This window comes from Urocampus carinirostris, chromosome 1 (assembly GCF_059441175.1).
Source record: "Urocampus carinirostris isolate Australia breed hairy pipefish chromosome 1, RoL_Ucar_1.0, whole genome shotgun sequence".
In the NCBI taxonomy this organism is placed as follows: Eukaryota; Metazoa; Chordata; class Actinopteri; order Syngnathiformes; family Syngnathidae; genus Urocampus; species Urocampus carinirostris.
In genome coordinates, this window is record NC_142349.1 from 15,594,780 (window position 1) to 15,618,390 (window position 23,611).

At 40.2% G+C, this 23,611-nt stretch overlaps 1 protein-coding gene across 11 annotated transcripts in view; it reads right to left on the reverse strand.

Moving 5' to 3' along the window:
• Positions 1–1,242: 1,242 nt before the first annotated feature.
• The window catches only part of adgrl1a (adhesion G protein-coupled receptor L1a), a 278,192-nt gene continuing 255,823 nt past the window's right edge, over positions 1,243–23,611 (reverse strand). For 8 of the 11 annotated variants that reach the window (XM_088328480.1, XM_088328463.1, XM_088328418.1 and 5 more), the window contains 12 exons: positions 21,811–22,016; positions 18,744–18,920; positions 16,398–16,607; positions 14,544–14,764; positions 14,237–14,303; positions 13,944–14,035; positions 11,766–11,934; positions 10,077–10,232; positions 9,194–9,290; positions 4,886–5,008; positions 3,818–3,835; positions 1,243–3,184 (listed from right to left, as the gene is read on the reverse strand). In XM_088328480.1, the coding sequence (XP_088184606.1) occupies positions 2,292–3,184; positions 3,818–3,835; positions 4,886–5,008; positions 9,194–9,290; positions 10,077–10,232; positions 11,766–11,934; positions 13,944–14,035; positions 14,237–14,303; positions 14,544–14,764; positions 16,398–16,607; positions 18,744–18,920; positions 21,811–22,016 (2,429 nt within the window). In that variant the 3' untranslated portion in view covers positions 1,243–2,291. The remainder of the gene's footprint in view (positions 3,185–3,817; positions 3,836–4,885; positions 5,009–9,193; positions 9,291–10,076; positions 10,233–11,765; positions 11,935–13,943; positions 14,036–14,236; positions 14,304–14,543; positions 14,765–16,397; positions 16,608–18,743; positions 18,921–21,810; positions 22,017–23,611) is intronic. The other 3 variants (XM_088328459.1, XM_088328453.1, XM_088328471.1) reach the window with 3 other exon arrangements.

The following is a 23,611-nucleotide window of genomic DNA, read 5'->3' on the forward strand; positions in this document are numbered from 1 at the left end:
AAAATGCATAACAATGGTGAATCCTATCCACCAGCCACTAAGGACACTGATGACATAGGAAAAGGCAATCGGTCTTATCTCATTGTTCACTGTTTTAAGTCATAGTACCAGATACAAATTTTAGAAAAATGAGAAAACAAAGTGTTTAAAAATTGGTATAACATTTTGATTCACTTTTTCTTAGCTTAAACAAAGCATTGCAAGTGGCAAATGTTTAATACGTGCGGCCATGTGTTTACATATTCCAGGACGACCAATTTACTTCCCACAATTCCTTCTTTTTAATTCCAGATAGACTCTTGTAAAGAATTTACCCAACATTTTCTGTCCCACAGACTGGTTTAATGTCTGACAATACTCTTGCGCCCATTTCAATAATAGCCACAACAACATGGCAACTTGAGTAAAAAAAGTGAGATAATGGCATCAAACCTAATGCCTTTTTGTGTGCCGCCTGTATTCCTTGTGGACTAGAGGATAGGATCTGGTAAAGTTTGATTCCTGTTGTATCCAATTGCAATTGTGTTTAGCGGTATACTTCCACTGATCAATGAATGCACAAATATGGTACCTTTTTAATTTTAGGGCAACCCCAGCCCTCACTGTAGTTTTAATTCTATGTGCATTATAATATCGGTGTGCTTTGTATACGAAAACTATGTCACCAAAGACTCATTTTACAGGGGGCCTTATAATGAGGAAATACGGTAGTTTAAATAATGAAAATAGTTTCATGAAATAGAAAAAAATTGTTTTTGAATAAACAACAACCAACTGAAACTGTTACAAAACTAATTGAAATAATTACAGAAGTCCTTAATTTTTGTCTTTATTGCATGCATAATATTTCTGATTTTAAACTATATTTCTCTACAACTTTAATTTTTGTAGATGACACACAGTGGAGACTTGAAAAGTCTTGTTGTGTAGTACACATACTTTGTGAATCTTGACTCTAACAAAGGATATTAAAGAATATCCAAAATTAATAATTAAAATAACAATTTCAATACCAACAAACCACATTCAAAATTCACATGAATAAATTAAACCTAACTTCATCCAAAACGAATAAAACCCTTAGGTCTAAGCTCTCTTACCTAAAATATATTTTAATGTAAATATCGAATTGTAATGTATATATTAACAATGATATATATTTTTGAGGATAAGGTAAGATGACGACACAATGCCAATGTCACCCAACATATTGGCACATAAAACTTAAGGCCAAGGCTCACAATCTTCCCAAAAAAACCTATTTTATTTTACTCTTTTGTTGCAAGTACAAGAAGTCATTTCTCATTGCGTCTTATTAGTTTGTTGCTTTTGATCATCCGGCCGCCGTCCCAATTTTATTTACACTGTAAAGCGAAATCACGCGGCGTTCTGCGTTATGTACACGTACGTTTATAGTGTTGTCACTCATAACCACACATAGAAGACAAAAGTCTACTTGGGCTGGGTAGGTTCTAACACAGCAATTACAGGGGGGGTAGGAAGCGCCACAGACGCCGCCAATTTCCCGGGATGCAAATCCAAAGTCAACAAAATGAATACTCTCAGCAAGAAACAATAGCAAGGCAGTCATGTATTGGAAAGCTTATAAAGCAAACAGGCAAAAAGGGGAGCTGGGGAAAACGTTCTGGGACGGGAGGGGGGGACTTCCACCTCCAATCCACCAAAAGAAGGCAAACTCCTCTGAATTGTCTTCAAATGAAGTTAAAAAATGAGCACTTGAGTGTGTGTGTGTGTGTGAGTGTGTGTGTGTGTGTGTGTGTGTGGTACTTTCTTTTGTTCTGGCTCAACAATAAAGATTTTTGGCAACAACAAAGAACTTTCCTGTGAGACATATTTTGCTTCTAACTGAGTACTAGACTCCACTGTTCTTCACAGCTACCTAGCATATGACGGCCGGTACCAAAGGGTAAATAATTCGGCAAATACAAAAGGATAGTTTCGCCACCGGAAACACAACAGCAGATTTGAGAGATCCTAAAGGGGGGGAATTGTGGCCGGAGGTTGGTACATTCAGAGTGCTGGACTTGGCCTTAAGGTATGGTACCAAAGGAGTAAAACACTGGGTAGAATTCAGCTTGGATCGACGTTCCTTGAAAAGTCAAAGCCGTCCTGTGGGGACCTGAAGGTCACTCTGTCCGTCTTTATTATGAATTTTAGAAGAAAGAAAGGCAACCAAACAAACAGGAAGTGGAGCGGCGTGAGAGCGCCAAAGGCTGGGAGGCAACTGTTACCCTCACCTTAGTCCCCGGACTTGCTTCTGCGGGTTTTGGTCACAGGCTGGTTACTAGCTGCATTTGTCCGTCGCCCTCATTGTGAGAGGCCTCCTGAGCCTGGTGCGCGGGGTCCCCGCTCGGCCGCCTTGGCTGTACCTGGTAGAAGGTCTGCATGGGGGCGCCGCGAGAGCCCAAGGCAGGCCTCCCAGAGCTGTAGTACAGTTCTTCAGGGGGATGGGCTGATCGAGACACCACCTCCAGGGGCTCTGGACTGCTGTCCGGGTAGGGAGAGTCTCGCAGGTTACTGATGCTGGTGTAGAGGGAATCCCGGGCAGGCGAGTCCGGCGCCCTGTTGCCAGTCTGCCCACTAGAACTCTGACCGCTGTGGTCAAGACTCTCGGTCAGGTCGGCCGCATAACTCTCTGACTCCTCCGGGTCACTCTGGTAGAGGATGGACTGTGCTCGCTGTAAGAGCAAGGGCTCCTCCAGAGCTTTGTAGAGCATTTCCACATCCTGTGGGGTGCGCTGCCGGCCATCTTTCAGAAAGTCGTTGTTGAGGTCCCCAGACTCGGATGCAACGCCTCCTCTGGCGTGACCCCCGGCCAGGTTCTTGCACGCCCTGTCACCTGCGTCGTTCCCCGTTCCGCTGACCCCGACCACGTTCACGCCACCGCCTCGAAGGTTGTTGTGCACCAGCTCGGAGATGATCATCTTCTCAAAGGCTGCCGCGTCCGAGAGGTTCCGCCGGACCCCTCCGCCGCCGAGGGTCTCAGAACCGCGTGGGTTGAGCAGGGGTGGGCTGTCCCCGCCTCCACTGCCGCTGCTTAGGAAGTCGCAGCTGTTGCTGCCACCACCCACAGGACCAGTACGGAGGGAATAGCTGTTGTTGAAGTTGCCGTTCAGTGGGAGGGTCTCCATTCCGCAAGGGTCCCGGGCTTTGGAAGTGATCTCTGGACATAAACAAATGACAGTCACCAATTTCAGGGCTTTTACCTCTTAAGGCAAGTTAAATCCAAGACAAAACGACAAAAATAAAAATAAAAAACAGAACTGAAACAAACAAAATAAAAAAAGAACAAAATATTTCTTGCACACAATCGTCGCGCCTTGTATAGTACACCGTCCCTGGCACAGCTCTTTTTGTAATGGAGAAAAGCATTCGTCAGACAGCCACTTTTCATCAAACCCACACTTTCCAAAATAATTTTCTCCGTCCGAAGTTGCTATGTGTATCGTGAGTATACCTAAGACATGCGTCTGCTCTGAAAGGCCCGACTGAAACCACATCACCTCTTTGATAGTTTCGTTATTGTGGTCACGCGATGTTGCCACAAAAGTAAATCGGTGAAGTATTTAAAAACACAATTGATAAATGTCACTAAATTATTTTAGTTCAAACAAATATTATCCTTATTAATGGGTTTGTATTCCAAAATTGTGTTTAACGCCAAATACGGCCTGATTTTTAAAATAAAGATTTCAACGTCTTTTAAGACTTTTCAAGACTACTTGGGAACCCTGAGTTTGGGGGTTTGAAAATTTTGCACAATCTAAGCTCAAGTTAAAGGAGTGAAAGTACTTACTTGGATCTCGGAAAGTTCCTGTCCGTCCGATAGAGAGCCGTACGAAGCAAAAATATTGAAAGAAGGGAAATGTCATTCAAGGCAAAAATAACTTTAAATCATAATGGAATAAAAACTCAATCAGCTTTTGTATCTATCTTTATAACTTGTTTGTTCTTGTAAAATAATTTAACAATGCAACCTTCTGATGTGTCACTCTCCAAAAGGATTATTGCATCTCCTGTTCTATTATATTACTTGATAACATGAAGACATTTTTATTTTCTAGAGATGGTCAGATACTCATTCAATTCCATAGTATTAACACAATTTTGGGCATGATATTTTACACTCAAATTGCAACAAATACAGGGTGCAATCTTGCAGCTCTGCATCAATGCGTGTCAAGCTGTGCTTCTTTCAGAGGTTGGATTTTAACTAAAACAAAATCATACAAACATGGCGAAACTGAATTCTTCTCCACATTCACAACGCTTGGTCTCTTGCATAGCAACGAGCTGACGATTGTTCCCCTCTTCATTATTGGCAGTCAAAGCTAAAGTGAAACTTCACTCATCAGATTGTAATTGGAGAGGAGGCCAGATGGCAAAGTCAGGCTGTTTTTTGCACGCTGGCTGGATTTGTTTGACAGTCAACGCACAGTGCAGCACCTACTGAGTAAGCTACACCAGATTTACTTTGTGGACCAGGAGGAAATTAAATGACAAGTTCATACAAAAATATAATAAAAAAGGCCATATGTATTGAGTACTTCCTGGACTAGTTGTGCCTGATAGTGTTACATGTAAAGACAGCCAAAAGGAATGACCATTATTATGTCTACCAAGTGAAATTACAAAAAAAAAAAAAAATCATGCCTAATTTTGGATTCAAAATCACCAAATCTTTTAAGCATTTTCAAGGATTTCAAGCACCCACACAAACCCTGTTAACATTTTGCTTGCCAATAACTAAAATGCTGTTCATGTTTTACAATGGGGTGGCAAACATTTGGAAGCACTCTCTTTATTTATCACAATAAAAACATTGTAATGACCGGTAATGTGTGTGTGTGTGTGTTTGGCTAACCTGTGGAGTTGAAGACGCCAGGTGAGGGCGGGGTGAAGTTTTCCGCCAATAGTGTGTTGTATGGAGACGTGCCACTCCGAGTTTGTAGAACTGGGTTGGACAGAAGATGGTTGCCCATGGCTGCTGTATCATAAAAAAAATGGAAAAAAAGCGAAAAACATGCATATTTAAAAACTAGCTGTTTATTGAAAGCATGGAAATCAAGCCCTGGGTAATAACATCTGAAATGGCACTCATGTTTACAGTTGCATCAAACGGGGCTGTTTATGTTACAGCCCTGTTTTATGGAGTCATTTCACTGCCTCCTGATTGTAACCTTTGACTAGAAACACAATGAAAACGCTAGGTTACCGTTTGCCGCTATTGCGTTTGTTTCGCTTTTGCTCTCAACACGGCAGACGGGAAGGATGGGGAGGGGGTGTCCGCGGAGGGCGGGGGCAGGGAAAAGTAATGCATGCTATTATGTAGTCCTGGAGTGCAGCCATTGAAACAGAGTTAATTTTGCACTGAAAATGTGAATGCCACCAAAAAGACAAATAGAAGTGAGAGAGCAGAGAGGACGTCGCGTAAAAAGGCCCGAGGCAGCCTCGAGCAGAAATGCCATGAAATTAAAAACAGGACAGCATGACGGAGTGCCAAGTGCAAGCTGCTGCAGGTACGGCCTGCCTCCGCCTTCGTCAGGTGGAAAATAAAAAGAAGCACTCGGGCTCAGCTATTTATTCATCATCTCCCCTTCTATGACAACCCTCTGGCGGATCCTGCTCTCTACTTTTGTTGGCTTTTTCTCTAATGTCTCTTCAACTGCATTTTCATACTTCCTCTTGCCAGAGCTAAAACCCAATTCCTCCCCACCGCTCCCCCGAAAAGAGGCAAATGCCACCACATAAACGTGAATACGCTCCCTGTGATGTCCTCTTAGGAATACCCGAGCTACTAGATTGAAGTAGGGAGAGAAAGTAGAGCAAGGTAAATTATGTGTGAAAAATTTGTGTATTACAGAAACAAGCACGGTCAAAGGGCAAAATCAAAAGAAAAAAAGGAGATTTCTCAATTGTGGCTCATTTTGTTTTATCATGTGTCGACAGACGGCAATCAACCCAATTATCCCCTTATGTAATTTTAGGGGGTAAGCTTGTTCTCATCAGGGTCATAGGTGACCTGGAGCCTATCCCATGTGTGTTGAGATCACTGGTTCTCAACTGCTTTGAATTTAGTACCCTTCTTCCCCCCCTAATGAAATGATTGACCGAAATCAAGAAAAATTCACTTCTCAAATTAATCCCATGAAATTTTGCGTCATTAAATGACCAGCAAAACCAAAACTATTGTACTATTTCCCGTTTATGCTCGCATGTAAAACTACATCACATGTAAGCGACCCCGTACAACTGCTTTAAACTAACCAAATACGATTAAAAAAAAAAATACAAAGTGTGTACCTAAACATTGTTAATTATTCAAATATGTAGTTAGTAAAGATAAATATTCAGATAAAAAGATATGTAAAATGATAAGCCATTTATTGTACCTTCCAGCAGCATTTAACGGCAGACACTGGTACACCATTTTTGTATTTCACAATAGTTACCTTTTTTGACTCGATCGTTGCTTTCACTGTTTTTCCACTTTTCATTCCCATTATCACAACATTTTTGGGACCCATTTTTATAGGCAGAAAAAGACATAAAACCAACAACATCACAATAAAATGAGATGTGGTCACTCTAAAACACATTGAATGAACAGGTAGAAAAGTTCGAGCATGGCATTTTCACTATCTACTGTTATGGAGTGTAATTCACCCTCTGTTTTTTTCTTCTTCTTAGAATTATTTTGGCAAGATACAGCGACCCACTGAAAACGGGTGCTTTAAATGATTGGTGTGTACACTGTGGACTCAATATCGGCCAATCTCGCCTAACATGCGTGCTCTTTTTGTGCAAAATTAATTATTTATAGTTTTTTATGGAAAGATGGATACGTGCTTCTCTATTCCAGTCGTCTCTAAAGGTACTCTATTAAAGAAAGAAAGCAAACAAAGAAAAAACAATCAAGAAAAGAAATCTGCTGCATTGTAACACTTTGAGCACGACGTAGAGCAGAAAGTATGAACATAAATTGTTAAAAAAGAGAAGATCAATCGCCAGTTGAAAGAATGAACTGGAAAGAAACAAAATATTCATCATCATGTATCTGGAAGACATTCAATCAAAGGTATATTAATTGTTGGATTGGGTTGTCTCAATCACGTAGTACATATAAACTACCCTGCTAGTTAACATGATTATGTAGATTTAGATGTAGGAGCCCTGAAATTGGACTTATTTAGTACACAATCAACCTATGTAATTAATCTGAGCAATTTAGCCATTCTTTCAGTAATTAAACACAACTTAAACCTATTATCCTATATATATGAGGTCTCTGTTTTTAGGGACTGTATTTGATATTTATTTTGGTGGTATTGTGTAGTATTTTTGATGTATTTCTGGAAAGTATTTTTAAGTGGACATACAAAGTGACAATAGTGACATTGTTGGCACACAAAAAGTTAATCACTCTTGGGGGGCGCCCTAATGGTTGCGGGGGCCCTAAGCAGCCGCTTAGGTCACTTATGCCTAAAAATCCCTTATTGCCCTTATAACAGCGTGCCTTATGTCCCGCAGAATAAGTTGGATAGGATTAGAAGCATTTCCAACAGTATATTCCCGATTGTTTGATCCATTGCTAATCATTACTGGCTTAATCTCAAATACTGGAGATACTGTTTAACCTAACAAATAAAAGTTTCTGGCACTGTAAACCTAGTGTGATAAAGAGATAAGGACTAATGCCTTTTCGCATATTAACTGTACCGGTGGTAGAGTGTTGGTGCCCTAACTGTTTCAGTACAAGTTTGATTCCCTTTAAAAACAAGATTTATCGATTTTAAACAGCTATTCTTATCAAGTGATTAATCATTGCACTTAATGTACGCCGTGAGTGTATAAAGAGCCCGACTAGCTCTTACTGTAGTCTCCATTTCATGCGCTTTATGTATGGAAAAAAAATATGACAAAAGGCTATTCTCGGAGGCACGGCTTGTAATCCAGTGCGCCTTACCTTACCTTACCTTACCTTTCTCTTAGCCTACTGTGCTCAAGTGTACAGCGCCCCCCCCAAGAACTTTTTTGCATATTCCCATATTTCAGGCTCTAAATGATTGACTTATCGAGTTTGACTTGGCCTTTCTAACGCCTTTATATTGTTAGTTAGCTGTAGATTTTTGCTTTGTGATTTTGTGTTTAGGGTCTGAGGATAACACTCTCAGGTCTCTTGCAGAATCCATTAGATTTTCTACCAGAATCGCCTTGTATTTGGCTCCCTCCATCTTTCCATCAACTCTAATGATCTTCCCAGTCCCTGCTGAAGAAAAGCATCTCGGGAGCATGATGCTGACAGCACCATCTTTTACAGTGGGGATGGCGTTCTCAAGGTGATGTGCAGTGTTATGCCAAATGTAATGCTTTGAATTCAGCCCAAAACATTTGATTTTGATCTCATCTGACCAGAGGAGCTTGTTTCACATGTTATTTGTGTCTAGGATGTGGTTTCTTGCAAACGTCAAACGGGTCTTTTTAATGGCATTCTTTCAGAAAGGGCTGTTTTCTTACCACTCCTCCATAAAGGGCTCATTAATGAAGAGTACAATTAATAGTTGTCTTATGCACAGATTGCTCCACATCAGCTGTGTATGCCTGCAGGCCATCCAATGTGATCAAGGGCTTCCTTGTTGCTTCTCTGATTAGTTTTCTCCTTGTTTGGACAGAAACTTTAGAGGAACGGTCAGGTCTTGGTGGGTTTGTAGAGGTTTTATGCTCTCTACATTTTGAAATTATTCCTGCTTTGAAGTTTTCCACAACTTTATCTCAGACCAGCCTGGTGTGTTCTCTGGTCTTTATAATGCTGTCATAATATTTCATAATGCTGTCTAACTGAGACTTAATGACACACAGGTACACTCAGTCTTTGTTGGTCATTTAGGTGGACATCCGATCATTCAAAATCCATCAACAAACTTTTGGAGTCAGTTGGGGGAGCTGAGAAAACAGACAGACAATACTTTTACAACACTTACCTTTTTTAATTTTTTTTAATTTAAAAAATAATATAAAATGCTCAAACAATTTGGTTCCACTTCACAATTGTGTCTAGCCCATTCTTAAAATATATTTACTGTTTTTTAGATTTAAGTTTGAAGCCTGAAATGGCCAATACTTTCGCTAGACCCTCTAGTTGGGTGTGAATTGCAATCGCAGGAAAACTCACCTCGGTTGAGTGTGGGCGTGCTGTTGAGATCCCCTGCCATGAAGGAAGACTCAGTCTGCTTCCGAACTGTGTCGTTCCACATGCGGCGGATCCGACTCTGAAGGGAAAAAGCGGCAGTTGGTGAGAAGAATAAAGAAAACGAGAATGCGGTGGTGGAGGTTTTGAGGGCGGACTTTTATAGCTCTGCGGGGATGCTGTAATCACAACAGCAGGGTTTGCTATAAGCCACAAAGAAAACAAGAGACTACACGCCGAGAAATGTCATGTCATCAAATGAGGGCCGAACAACTAAAAGACGTGCCAGACATGACTGAAGTGGCTGATACGAACCCATTATGAAAACGCTGTTTATTGCATGGAAGAATTGTGCATGATTACTAGGCGGCGTGTTTCCTGAATGATGTTTGGTACATGAGGCAAGGACAAAAAAAAAATCAAAACAGAAAATATTCACCAAGGAGCATATCTTGGTGACAAAAACAATTTATTACCAATGTTTTACAGCAACACAAAGATGACATTTGATTATAGAATACACATGTCTTTGTGATGGCCATGATAGGCAAGTTAGCCACCTAGAGTGCAGAGCACAACACAAGGTTATGAATAGGAAAAAAAAAATCTAGCACCTGACAAGCTTTAGTCAATGGACCTAAACTTGTTTGTTTCCTAGACAAACGCAAATTGAAAGTAGCATAGAGAATAAGCTCCTTGGTGATAACAAGTTGCGAAACTACACTGAATGCATCATCACTTGTAGTGAGCCCAGAGCCCAGAGATTCTGCCGTAAAGCGCAGGGGAAAAGGATATATAGAAAGAAAAAGTAAAAAAAAGCGTGCATGGTGCAAAAAGGGAGTGTGTAGTATGTCTGTCTTTCCTGTACCTGTCTGTGGGCTGTCGCATGGCGAGCTTGGCTGCCACTGTAGTAACGGTTGTTGGCGCGCAGGCCCGAGTTTTTAATGGTGCCATGGGAGCTGCTGGTGGTTGTGCGGTTGCAGCAGTAGGAATGACGTAGGCACTTACTATACTCCTTGTGGACCTGCAACACAAGCAAAGCAGTTTAAAGGATTTTTTCCATATTGGCAGAAAACACCTCAGCCACGAAAAACCGGTCTTAATCTTGAGGGGTGTGCTAAAGAAGTGTAGATTCATTTTTTGTATATTTTGATAACATTTTGCAGACAGGTAAGGATAAAATGCTTCTCCCAAATATATCATGTACAGTTCAATTAATCGATAATTGCTTCTCTCCACCTTTGACCTATTAACTAAAGTTTATTTTAAAAGGTCCCCACTGGAGTCGACAAACGCTCTTGTGAATACTTTGCAGAGCACTTTATAAGTAAAATGACCAAAATACATTGCAGCCTTTTAGCCTGTCAGAATGTAAGATCTATAATACCTAGACAATTGATTCTAGCTGAGGAAACACTGGAAGGTTTTGCGTTGGTTGATGCAAGGACACTTGGTCGATTTTTCTCCCAAGTCAGCCCGGAAACCTGCCATTTAGAGCCATATCTCCCAACTCCTTTATAGACGTTTTATAAAATATTTGATGAACAGATTTTGAATGTACTGAAGTAGATGGGTCTTATCAGAAAAACGTTTTTCCTGCCGCCTTTAAAACAGTGGTGGTAAGGCCCCATCTAAAGAAGCACACAAAAAACTAGAGCATTTTAAACAATTACCATCCAGTGTCGAGTCAAGTCAAATTTATCTGCACAACCTTTAATCACAAGGAGTCCCAAAGGGCTGCACAGACCACATTATTGCAAACTACAGATTATTACTACACCATCCCTGTTTTAAAACTTCAAACTAACCATTTTTAAGCAAGATTGTAAAAATATTATTTTATTCAGCTGTATCATTTCCAGAAAGAAAACAACATTTTAGAGTAAGTTCAGTCTGGTTTTAGGATCAACAACAGTGCATAAACCTGCCCTTTAAAATATTTAAAATCATATCAGGTATAATATAGATTTTAATAAACAGTTCAGGTGCTACTGGATCTCAGTGCTCCATTTTACACAGTAGTGCACCATATTTTATGAAATAGACTCAGAAACTTGGTGGGCATCTCTTGTACAGTTTTAACTTGTTTTGTTCCTTCCTCAAATACCGACATTTCTTAGTAAATATGAAGGCAGGCTTTCCAGAATTATTGAAGTTTAAATGTGGGGTTCACCAAAGTTGAATTTTAGGCCCGGTACTCATTAATCTGTAAGTTTCCCCTTGGAGATGTCATCAGGAAACAGTTTCCATAGTTACGCAGATGACACTCAGTTGTACATGGTATGGTGTGGTTCAATGTCTGGAAATCGTATTGTATTTTAACCATTCTGTGTGTCTGTGAATTAGGTGTTTTAGGTTGTTGGGTGGTAATAAAGAAGGGGATTCTATTGGCATATTGTACACCGTATTTTCTTATACAGCACTTTGAGTGGCAATCTATTTCCTGAAAAGTGCTGTACTAAGAAATTTAATGTGATTTGATTTGAAAGATCCAGCACAGAATGGGAAAAATACCCCAAACTCCACACGACACGTCTAGGAGAAATGGAAACGTAACCTTTTTCTGAAGAGCGCAGTGGAAGATAAAGATGAACATTCCCTGAAAAGCATTGAAGGTGGTGAAGAGGTACGCCATGATCAGTGAGTTCTCATTGATGAACATCAGGCCAAACGCCCATGTCAAGCCTAAGAGGAACAACAAGGTGATCGCACCCAACACCCACGCCCTGAAAGACAAAAGCCAGCACACACAATGAGATAAAAACGTCAAACTTATATTGATCCAAAGTTACATGTGAAAATCGGTAACAGTTCTTCAGCATACAAATCAGCCTTTTATTTTCAATGAATTTAGAATCTTATTCAATGCACATTGTAAACTTTTCATTCAATTTTTGAAACAATTTTGATAAGTTTATACTATTTTTAATATTGGATACCTGCAGAAAAAATGCATAGGATGCCTGTTTCTAATTTGGACCCTAGGCGGTTTAAAAAAGAAAGGGCTAACGGGAGGGCATTTAGAACACATTTTGAATTTGGAACTGAGAGCTTTTCTTTTTCAGCACTCTACTGTTCCCCTTGAAAGTTCAACAGTCATTGATGTCCTCTCTCCTTATTTTGATTATCTATTGAACTATACATTTATAAAATGGTCATTTTAGTCATTTTAAGTGTGAAGATATAATTTTCCTTTCTTAACAGTTTTTGAAGAATTGTGGTTTGTTTAAAATTTTCAACAGATTTACATAGGGATAAAGTGCAACTCACTTGGGGGGCAGACGATGTAAAAAGTGAGGAACTAAATGGTTGGAAACCGGCATTAACATTAGTTGATTCCAACAAAGAAAACATAACATATGCCAGTGAGATACATATATTGACTTAAAAATTGTGTAGCTGCAATATTGTATATATATTGTTTGCTTTAAAAGCTATGAACCAATAATGCTCATGTTTTTTGTTAACACTTGTACCGTATTCTCCGTATGTAAGTCTCACCCAAAAACCCCAAACTGGCCAGACATTTGACTGTGTGCCTTTATTACGGTACACCCTACGTACAGAAAATATTGGAAATTGATACGTGTATATAATCATATTTGTGCACTGATTTATCAGTCAATATTTATCACTGTCCATAATTGCATACCAATGGTAGCAATGGGGATCGAACTAGGATGGGCACAATAAAACACCAAATCCTAACCACCAGACAAAAAAAGGACATAGATGAAATGGGAAAAGGGCACAAGGTCTGATCTCCGTATTACATTATTTTTAGTCACATCCCAGTTACAAATGTAAGAGGAATAAGAAAAAAGAAAGTAATTAAAAATCAGTTCAACATTTTCTTTCACTTTTTCTTAGCTCAAACTAAGGCTTTTGAGGAACAAATGTTGTTGAATACGTGCAGCCATGCGTTTATTTATATATTTCAAGGCAAAATAATTATTTCCCTCAATGCGTTTATTTTAATTCGTTTCAGAATTTTGAACGTCTCCTAAAGACTTTGCAAGTTAGCGATACAATATTGTATTTCATAGTCCCGGACCAGACCGGTTTAATTTATGGCAATATTATTGCAAACTGGCCCAATAATAACATCGACAACACGGGACAGTGGCTAAATATAGTGTTATGATGACATGAAACTTAATGCCTTTTATTATGTCATCTATGGCCGCAGTCGGCTGGTGGATAAGATGCAGTTCTTTCCCTGCTGTGATCCAGGTACATTGCATCCAAATTTTGCAGTTGTGATCAGTAAAATAATTTGACTGATTTATTTTTATTTTTTATTTTTTTAAATTTATTATTATTCAGCCAGTATCAACCATCAACATGATATCTACCGGAAATCATTTTGTCACGCGAAGCTATCGACGTGACTCGTCGCCTTCGATCGGCGCCGGATTAATCAGTTCACAAATAAAGTACATATTTATTTTTAAGGCAACCCTAGCCGTTACTGTGATTTTAATTTTCTGTGCCTTACTCACAAAAGACTACTTTTTGGGGTGTACCTTATAATCTGGTGCGTCGTAGACTCCAGAAAATACAGTTTGTGAACATTCCAAAATGACAGTCTCCCCTATTGAAAACAATCCAAATATTATGAAGGAATTTTGAATCATTAACCTGGTGTTCATTTATACAGGTGCCCCTATATTACTCCCCCAACCCACAACTCTTCAAAAACTAGTAAAAAGTTAAGCTGAAAAGTCCATCTCACTTGATGCTATCCAGACGGCTGGAGTCAGGCTTGAGCACCGACGAATTCCGAATCATCTTGTGTAATGTGATCATCAGCAAAACGAGGTTGAGCTAAGACAAAAAAGAAAGGCCGAGAAAGAAAGAGCGATCAAATAAAAGTGCAGTGGAGCGTAGGGCAAATGCCTGCCTTTGCACTCTCGGTAACCTCAAGCAAAGTGCCATGAGATACTCTTCAGGTTTGACTGTGCAATGTTGAAAGCGCACACTAGAGAGAGAAAGAGCCATTAGGCTGGCAGACAGTAAAGCTAATACCATAATAACAAATGAAACGGGTCCAATGAAGCTCCAGATGAAGTAGTTATCCACCCGCAGCCAGCATCTGGAGTGGCACACAGAGGAGAAGGGAATTAGACCAAAGTGAGCTCAAACAGTTGCACGCCATTTGTCAGTCTTGGCGGATTATTATGTGAAGGCTAATCATTAGGATTTCGGCTGCGTGTGTCGGCAAGAGCCGGTCTGCAGGGAGGCGCGAGGCTATTACGCTCCCTGTCGGGAGTGCTTCTCAATCAGCAGGTGCCGCGACAGGAAACCAAAACAGAGTGCCCATCTCGACACGTACGCTTTCTTTGTCCCGTAGCTCCTGTAGTCTATGGCCGCCGAGATGCCCACCACCAGCGCGGGGAAGCAGTAGCCGCACAGGTAGTAGTACTTTTTGCGGGAGTATTCGCTCTCAAACACCTCCACCAGCATGAGATAGAGTTGCACGCCCTCTAGACACATCCACGAGAAGGCGGCCAAGAAGAAGAAATGCAGGAGTCCAGCAAAAATGGGACAGGCGATCTGAAGCAAAGAGATTGGACAAGGAGAAGCAGGAAGGAAAATCAGATAGAGGAGACAGCGGACAGCCAGAGTACTTTGGTTTAGGTGAAGGAAACGGAGAATCCTGGCAGAACTTGAATGAATATACAGGTCAAGGTTCGTACACATTTCCATAGCCAAATTCAAACACTTTTCAAAGACTTTCAAAGCCAACTTTTCAAATTCTCCAATACCATTAAAAGAAGAAATCTGATGTTATTCATGTTTGTTACAAATCCACAAATATATCTGTGATTTAGTTAGACGAGTTTCTTTCTGTCTTGAGTGTGCATTCAGCAAGACTAAAGATCTTTCAGATCTTGAGCAAATCGCCAAAATATTTGTGGATCTGAACAACATTTAAATACAATACGCAAATATTTTGAAAACAAATCTCTTCACATATAGTGGTTGGGTAAAATTATGGTAATATGTAGCTTATATCTTCAGTTACCGAAGTTCTTCCCTTTATACTTTACCACTGTAATTGTTTGCATGGCCTATAATAAATGTCCATAATTATTACATATTCATTGTACTAATGCACATTTCATAGCACCCTGTTTAGGTCTATCATGCACCTGTCCTCTTAGGTGTAACCCAAAAGAGACAAATACGCTATTTAGGACAATGCCATACAAACTATTGTCAGCTGCTGTTAATCAAGAAGGAAGAAGAATCACACCACCCGAGAGCAGTGTCTGTGTAGTTTTTAGGTAGACTTGTTGTGAAACATGGCAACAATTCTAAGCATCTACAAGCACTAAACCCAAAATTCAAGCTCTTGAAAACACAACCTTAAAATTCAAGAATTTTCAAGGATTTCAAGCACCGGTATGAACCCTGACAGATACAAACTCATGTTGAAATGATTCTGTGAGTGGTACAAAAAAGAAAAACTATAATAACTAATACACATTCAACAAAATAAGTAATGTTGTTAAACAGGTATGCTAACTGTCTTGTAACTAGAATGTGGTTGTGTCTAAATTTAAAAAGATTCTTGTGTTTTTGTTTATTAGAAACATGAAAAATGTTTGCCATCAGCACAAATGTTAAAAAAGTTGTTTAAAAAGCCTGGTACACATTGTGGAATTTCTTACTTGTCTTTTTTTACTTTTGCCTACAACCAACTTTACATTTCAACATTAAATGAAACATCCATCCATCCATCCATTATCTGCACTGCTTATCCTCAGTAGGGTCGCGGGGGTGCTGGAGCCCATCCCCAGCTATCTTCGGGCAGTGGGCAGGGGACACCCTGAACTGGTTGCCTGTCAGTCGCAGAGCACACAAAGATAACTCACTCGCTCATTTACACCTAGGGAGAATTCGAACCGTCCAATTAACATGACATGCATGTTTTCGGAATGTGTTATTAAACCGGAGTGCCAGGAGGAAACCCATGCAAGCAGGGGGAGAACATGCAAACCCCACACAGGAGGGCTCTAAGCTGGATTTGAAGCAATGACTTCAGAACTGTGCTGTGGACGTGCTAACCACTCAGCTGCCGTGCAGTCCCATTTCATTACAATTTTGTATTTCTATTTTAAGAATGATCCAGTTCAAGTCGATCACCACCAAAGGCAGTTCCTAAACTAAAAACAATCCTTACCTGGTAGTCTGTCTTGTCGATGCCGATGAGGAAGAGAAGTTCAGCGATGAAGAGGTTGATGCACAAATTCTTGTGGATAGTATTGCGGTCGGTCTGAAGGCCACGCAGGAAACAGAAGGTGGAAATGCAGATGGCCAGGCATACCAGCGAGATGACAATCCCCACCCAGGTGATCACGAACAGGATCAACTCGTGCATTCGGCCCTGGAACTTAGGCCCCGTGAGGGGTAGGGGAAATGAAGAAAAACGAGAGGGGGCACACCGGGACAAATAAGACAAATTGAAGTGGCAACAACATGAGACAAAGTGCGAGCGAGGAAGACAGAGGGATGAGCGATGAGCAACCGTGCAACAGAACAAGGGGAAGGGGGTGGGGGCGGAGGCAACACCGTTCCATTTAATATTTGTAAATATATGCAAAGAGCTAAAGTGTGAAGAATACAGACAAGACGTTCCGCATGAAAAGAAAAAAAAAAACAATCATGTGAATGTCAGCTGGAAATAGGAAAACAGGAATTTGTAAGCCTCTGCTTGCGTTGGCCTGAAAGATGGACGGAGGAAAATATTTCACAACAAAGAGCTTGTCAGCCCATGCAGCACACATTCATGTGTCTGCATTAATTACTCCAACTGCTGGACCATGATGCCAATAGAAGCAGACACAGCCATGCAGTTACTTCAGCCGGGAAATTGAATTATTTTACTTTTATTTTTACAATAATTTACCTCATTTCAAGGGCAAAAACCTGAGAACAAAAAGGAGCTCTACGCAAATAAAATGTCAGAAAATTGACAAATAAAGGGAAAGGAAACCATAGGAAGGATGATTAAGAATTATGTTGTTTGTGTCATGATTACTGATGTGACTCAGCTGTGCCAACCGTCGCAGGTTCTGATTGGCTCCCCATCACTATTTGAACCCACTCCTGTCAGTCTCCTGTTGTCAGTCCATCTCTGAATCTCTGTGTGTACTTGGCAAGCCTTTTTGACCCTGACTCACGCTTGTCCCGTTTTTTGCTCCTGTTTGTCTCTCGCAACGACCTGTTTTGATCTCGACCACGTCTGCTCTCCCGTCCCGGCTTACAACTCGTTTCCGACCCCGAACACGTCTTGCTCTCCCAGTCCAGGCAACCGACCAGTTCCGCCATCGCTCGCTACAGAAGATCCACATCCGTGTTCGAGTCACAAGCCGAGTACGAGAGCAGACACCGGATTGTGGGCGCACCCCTTCCTTGTTCCTTTAATAAAACTTGTGGTAAACATACGCGAGTGGGTCCTGTTTCCGTTCTGGTCCTGACAGTTTGAAGCTCAATTATTTTGAAATTTAAGCAGTTACACTACCGTTCAAAAGTTTGGGGTCAGCCTGACAGTTTGGTGTTTTCCATGAAAAATCACACTTTTTATCTATCAAAAGAGTTGTCCAATGTCTGTGTTATTTAGCCTATATTAATCTCTTCCTTTTCTTGGCCAGTCTCAAATATAGCTTTTTCTTTGTTACTCTGCCTTAAGGCCGACATTTTTAAGTTGCCTCTTCACTCTAAATGTTGACACTGGTGTTTTGTGGGTAATAGTCGACCAAGTTGCTGGTCTAAAAGGTGTATTTCTTAAACTAGAGACTCAAATGCACTTGTCCTCTTGCTGACTTGTAAAGCGGGGTTTCCTATTTCTCTTTCTACTTTGGTTGGAGCCTGATTGTGCTGTTCTCTGTGGGGGGATAGTACGCACTATTGTTGATCTTCAGTTTCTTGGCAATATCCCACACGAAATAGCGTACATTTCTTAGAAAAAGAATAGACCGTCAACTTTGACATGAACTTTCTCTTTTACTGTTCATTCTGAAAGTTTAATCACAACTACATATGTAGCTACTCGACTAGCTCAAAGGAAGGTCATTTTACAGCTTCTTTAACCAGATAAACTTTTAACCAATGCTAACATAATTGCACAAGGTTTTCTAATCATCCATTAGCCTTCGAACTCACTTGAAAAACACGATATACTATTAGAACTCTCGAATGCTGGTTGCTGGATGTGGGCCTAAATACACCTGTGCATACACTGCATTAAAACCAGAAATCTGCAGCTAAAATAGTCATTTACCACAATAAAAAAATCTTTATTGAATAAAGATGCTTTTCCTTAAAAAATAGGGAACCTTTTCAGGGACTCCAAGCTCTTCAACAGCAGTGTACTTCGACAGTCATATGCACAGCAATGACTCATACACCTTCCCAGTGGTACCATTTCATTGTTAATATATTCCCTTCATAGGGAATACTTTGACCGAGCTGGAATATATGCTAGCTGACGCATAGCATAACAGAAGACACCTCCTCATTTACTTACGTCTGTGCCGTGGTGCATCATGAGCACGGCAAAGTTGGTAAGATGGCTGCAGGAGCAAGTGGTGTGTGTGCCGTTGCTATCCAGCAGCCTGCAGCCCTGTGTGGACCACTGGCCAGTCATGGAGCGCTCAGAATAGTTCCAAAAGGAGCAGTTTGGGCTGTAGTAATTGTTGTCCAACTGGGAGAAAAAAAAGTTTAAAAAAATCAGCACACGCGGCAGACGTGAAAGGGTCTGGAGATGCGGTGGAAAACATTATCCTGCCTGAAACATCATTCAGCATGACCACTTTGGTGGTAGGTTCAGTTCAGTAAGGTATTTCTCTGAAACGACCCATAGACCTCTACAAGAAGGCCCAGCAGCAATTTTACGTAATGAGTGTGCTCAGAAAGAGAAACCTGGACCAGAAACTGCTGGTGTCATTCTATAAAGCCACCGTGAAGAGCATTCTGCCATACGACGTCACGGAAAACTGCAGCAAGAAAATCATACAGAGAGTCATCCTTACAACCCGGGAAATCATATTTCTCTACCCAGTCTGGAAGAGACCACCTCTATGACCCGCTTTACTCTTGTAGGTGCAACATGCCCCTAATGCAATGACTAACAAGCTCAGAGCCAGTTTCGTCACCAGGGAAATCACCACCCTAAACAGGCACACAAGACTACACACATATATATATATATATATATATATATATATATATATATATATATATATATATATATATATATATATATATATATATATATATATATATATATATATATATATATATATATATATATATATATATATATGGCTTATGTATAGAAAAATGGGAATTTGAATTTTATTCATTGACTCATTTTGTAATTTTGTTGCTGCTAAATGTAATTGCAATATTTTCAACCATGATCAGTCTCCATTATTACATTGTAAATATTATTGCTTATTTATCCTGGAATTCTTTTTTGTCTTATTTTTGCTCTTTTAAGTCATTTTTACATGTTTATCCCGGAATGCCATGTATAATCTCGTAGTAAACAATGTTCATTATGTGGTTAGCTATGACAACAAATACAATTCTGATTCTAATTATAATTCAAATGGCTTGCTGACTTCTGATAGGTGTCGGGATGACATCCTTGGACCCGTTGTCAGAACCTAAGCTGGTGGAGTGGGAACTGGCTTCATCCTGGTCTATGACAATGCCTGACTTCATGTGGCTAGAAAACGCTACCAGTTCCAGGTGTATGAAATAATCGATAGCAATGACTAGCCTACAAGTTCACCCGATTGTTCAATTAGGCACAGAACAAATAGTGTTCCTCCTTACAATTCATTCATTCATTCAATATCTGCACCGCTTATCAGTAGGGTCGCGGGGGTTCTGGAGCCCATCCCAGCTATCTTCGGGCAGTGGGCACCCTGATCTGGTTGCCAGCCAGTCGCAGGGCATAGAGAGCTGGACAACTCACTTGCAGATATGTTTTGTTTGCTCCCGGTTATACCCCGTTAGCAGCCAGCTAGCCCGCCACATCCATTGGTTTATTCCTGGCCTCGTTCCCATTTGCAGCCATCGCTGTTTTTTGTTGTTGGTTACCGGTTCGCCTGGCTTACTGCGTCCTTTTGCTCGGCGAACCTCGTGTTTTTCCATTGAACCTGCAGACACTTTTGTTGATTGGTCACGGTTAGCCCCCTCATACTCTCCGTTATTTTTACCAGTAAGACGCTTTATGGCTGCTTACCCTTTGTTGTACCGCTACTGAATCCACCTGTGACACAACACCTTACCATTCTCCCAAAACATTACCAAAACTGGCTTAAAACACTCATAACTTTTGATGATGGGGTGACTGGATTGTTAGGTTGCCGATGTTACTCACATGACGTCACAGCTAGGAATCAAAGATGAAAGAGGCTGTTTCAGAATGCATCCTCTTGGGAAATAATAGGAATATAGCGAGAGTAACAACCCGCGGCTCAGGAGCCGCATGAATGTTTTTAGCGCTGCGGAGTGGCTCCCTTGCGCTTCTCCAAAAAACTTTACAAAATGTAAAAGATGTGGGAGGGAAATCTATTTTTATTTTAATAAGGTTTCTGTAGTTGGAGAAACATGTCACAAATACTTTGAACGTTTTCCTGTGCTGTACAAATGTTTGGAATAAAATTACATTTCAACTACTTTGGGAAATCTCTCCTGTGCTCGTTTTCCTTTTTTTCCCGTGTTTCCTGTGATAGAATAGAGCGGAACTCAGACTGAAACCCTTTTGAAAGGGGTAGTATCACAATGCAACATTACACTCCTAATTTCAACTGAAACTGTATTATTTTGATGTCACCTACCTTTTCAAAAGGCTGTTGTTTTATTTTTTTAAAATGCATGCTGCGTTTCATTGCACTCTTTTCGTTGCCCAAACCTTGGGCATCCTATGCATGGTCCATTTTGTTGTTGTTTCTTTGAATCTTCAAAATAAAAATGACATTAAAAATTGGATTTCTTTATTTCATTTCTTTAATTTAATCAAAGCAATGGTATGTATATTGTTTAACTCCATTATATTGTACCGGAGTTAAACTTTAGGCGGTGTCCTACAACTGAGTAGTCTGTGGTGCATCATTCTCCACAACATGCGCTGCATCCAACTTAGTAATTTTGATAGTAGGCTAATAAAGCTAATATAGATACATATGTCATCTGTTGCATTCATTATAGGGCTTACATGAGGCTGTTCATCTTTTGTGACTCCAGACAAATGTGTTTTTAGTATTTTTTTCGAACTTATTTTAACATTTTGGCTTGCCAAACCCAGGAACATACAGATAAAGTATAGATAGATTTTCTGCAAAAACCATGTAGTATTTTCTCACTTTTTGTTTGTTTTAGAATTTTGCAATACCTTTCAAAACACAACAGGCAATTGTATTTGTTTTATTTTAGGATTTACAATTAACTGGAACAACAATCAGTAACTAGACACTTTTAAAAGAACTCTTCACTATCTGCTGCTTGATGTAAAGTTTGCTTCTAGTTATTGACTGCACACTAAAAACTTCCCTTGCACATCAGGTCAACGAAGCACCCACCTGTAGATGTTTGAGCGTGAAAACCACCGGCTCGGTGAGGAACACCCGGCTGGACTCTTTGTTGATTGAGGCCGAAATAACGTGGGAGTTGACCGCCAGGTGCCTGCGGCCGTGGGCCGACTTCACGTCCATCTTGACCGTGGCGTTTTCGGTGGACAGGAAGGAGCCCAGGTTCTTGTACAGGATGAAAACCACTTTCACTTGCCCTGAGGGACACAGCGCAAAGTGAAATTGCGAGTGAAAATTAAAGCAAAACGGGGGCGTAATATTCTAATGACAAAAAGAGTGACAGAAATGGGGGGCAGGTTGACAGGGCGAGAGAGCGGGTGATGAAGAGAGGGAGTTAGTGAAGGATAGAATGATGGGAAGGAGCGTTTCATTTGAAAGGGCGGAGGAAAAGCGAGATTTAATGCGGAGGGCAATGAAACATTCATCCCTCAAGCATTCACAGATCTCTTATTATACCATATGAATATTTCATGTGCGTTTGTTTCAATCATTCTAATCTGGTTGCCGAGCGCAGACAGACAACAGAGGAGGGATTGGGATGAGAGCGGAAGATTGCTCAGATTGTCGCCTGCGACCGGCGGGCCCGATTGTGATCGACATGCCTGCCTGGTCATTCCATTAAGACTCCAAACAGTTGCAGAGCAAAAAAAAAAAAACATAAAATAAATGCTCTCTGTTCTTTTTGTTAATCTGATTAGCCAGGTATTATAAAGCACTAACTCAGTTGCCGCTTTAGGCTTGCATTAAAATGCAAATGAACTGTGAGAAAGTGGAGTGTTGGGGTCGGTATGGGGATATGATGGTCTTGGGGACACATGTGACCGCTGACACAGTATAAGTATTGTTTTTATCATTCTGATGTCAATGTTAACTACAATCAAAGGTATATTAATGCATACGGCCCTACTATAATTGTGTTTTAAATGCTATTACAACATTGATAATGATAAAAATCATTAAAAACTACAATGACAATAGTAATGACTGCTATTATTACAAAATCTACAAAAACAAAAGTTTTTAAAGTGGGGTGCCTTTTTTGATATGTCCTCAAAAAGTTACATATTTTCTCTATCAAGTATGTGTTAACAATGCCCAACTGAGTTCAAACAGCCCTTATGCTTTATTTTCCACTGCGCCTATGCGCTTTTATGTTAGTTTTATCAGGGCTGTTTAGGGCGGAACACATTGGGTTCGAGGAATAGGGGCTGTGGTGACTGCTGGAGGGTGGTTTCATGCTCATAACTTTTTTTACATGTAGTATTTGTCAGTTTAGAATGAAAATGATAAGAGTAAGAAAAGGCCTGCTTCCAGCAAAGTCCAAACGGCAACCCAAATTCCCAAAAAGATGAAAAAACAAGAGTTTGTACTTGCACACGCATCATGAATAAGCTGACTGAGGCTCCGATCATGACTTTAAGCCAGGAGATGGCAGTTGAGAGTAACAAAGTTCAAATTTTTTGCAGCACATATAAAGTTTTCCTTTTTTTGACAGCATTCAATACTACTAAAACTACTACTACTAATAATAATTGTGCATTATTGTAAAAAAACAAATATCACATCTTAACAAGAAAATCAAAACTACAATAATAATAATAATAATAAGTTTATTATTAAAACATCAAACTGCTTTAACATTTGATTCAAAGCTAATAAGCATTCCTTTTTGGGGACCACTAATCATTACTACTACTAATACTAGTAATCATAAGTTTATTTATACATTATCCCAAATATCATTTGTTAACAAGAAACAATATAAAAAATATTTAAATGCAAAGACGGTCAA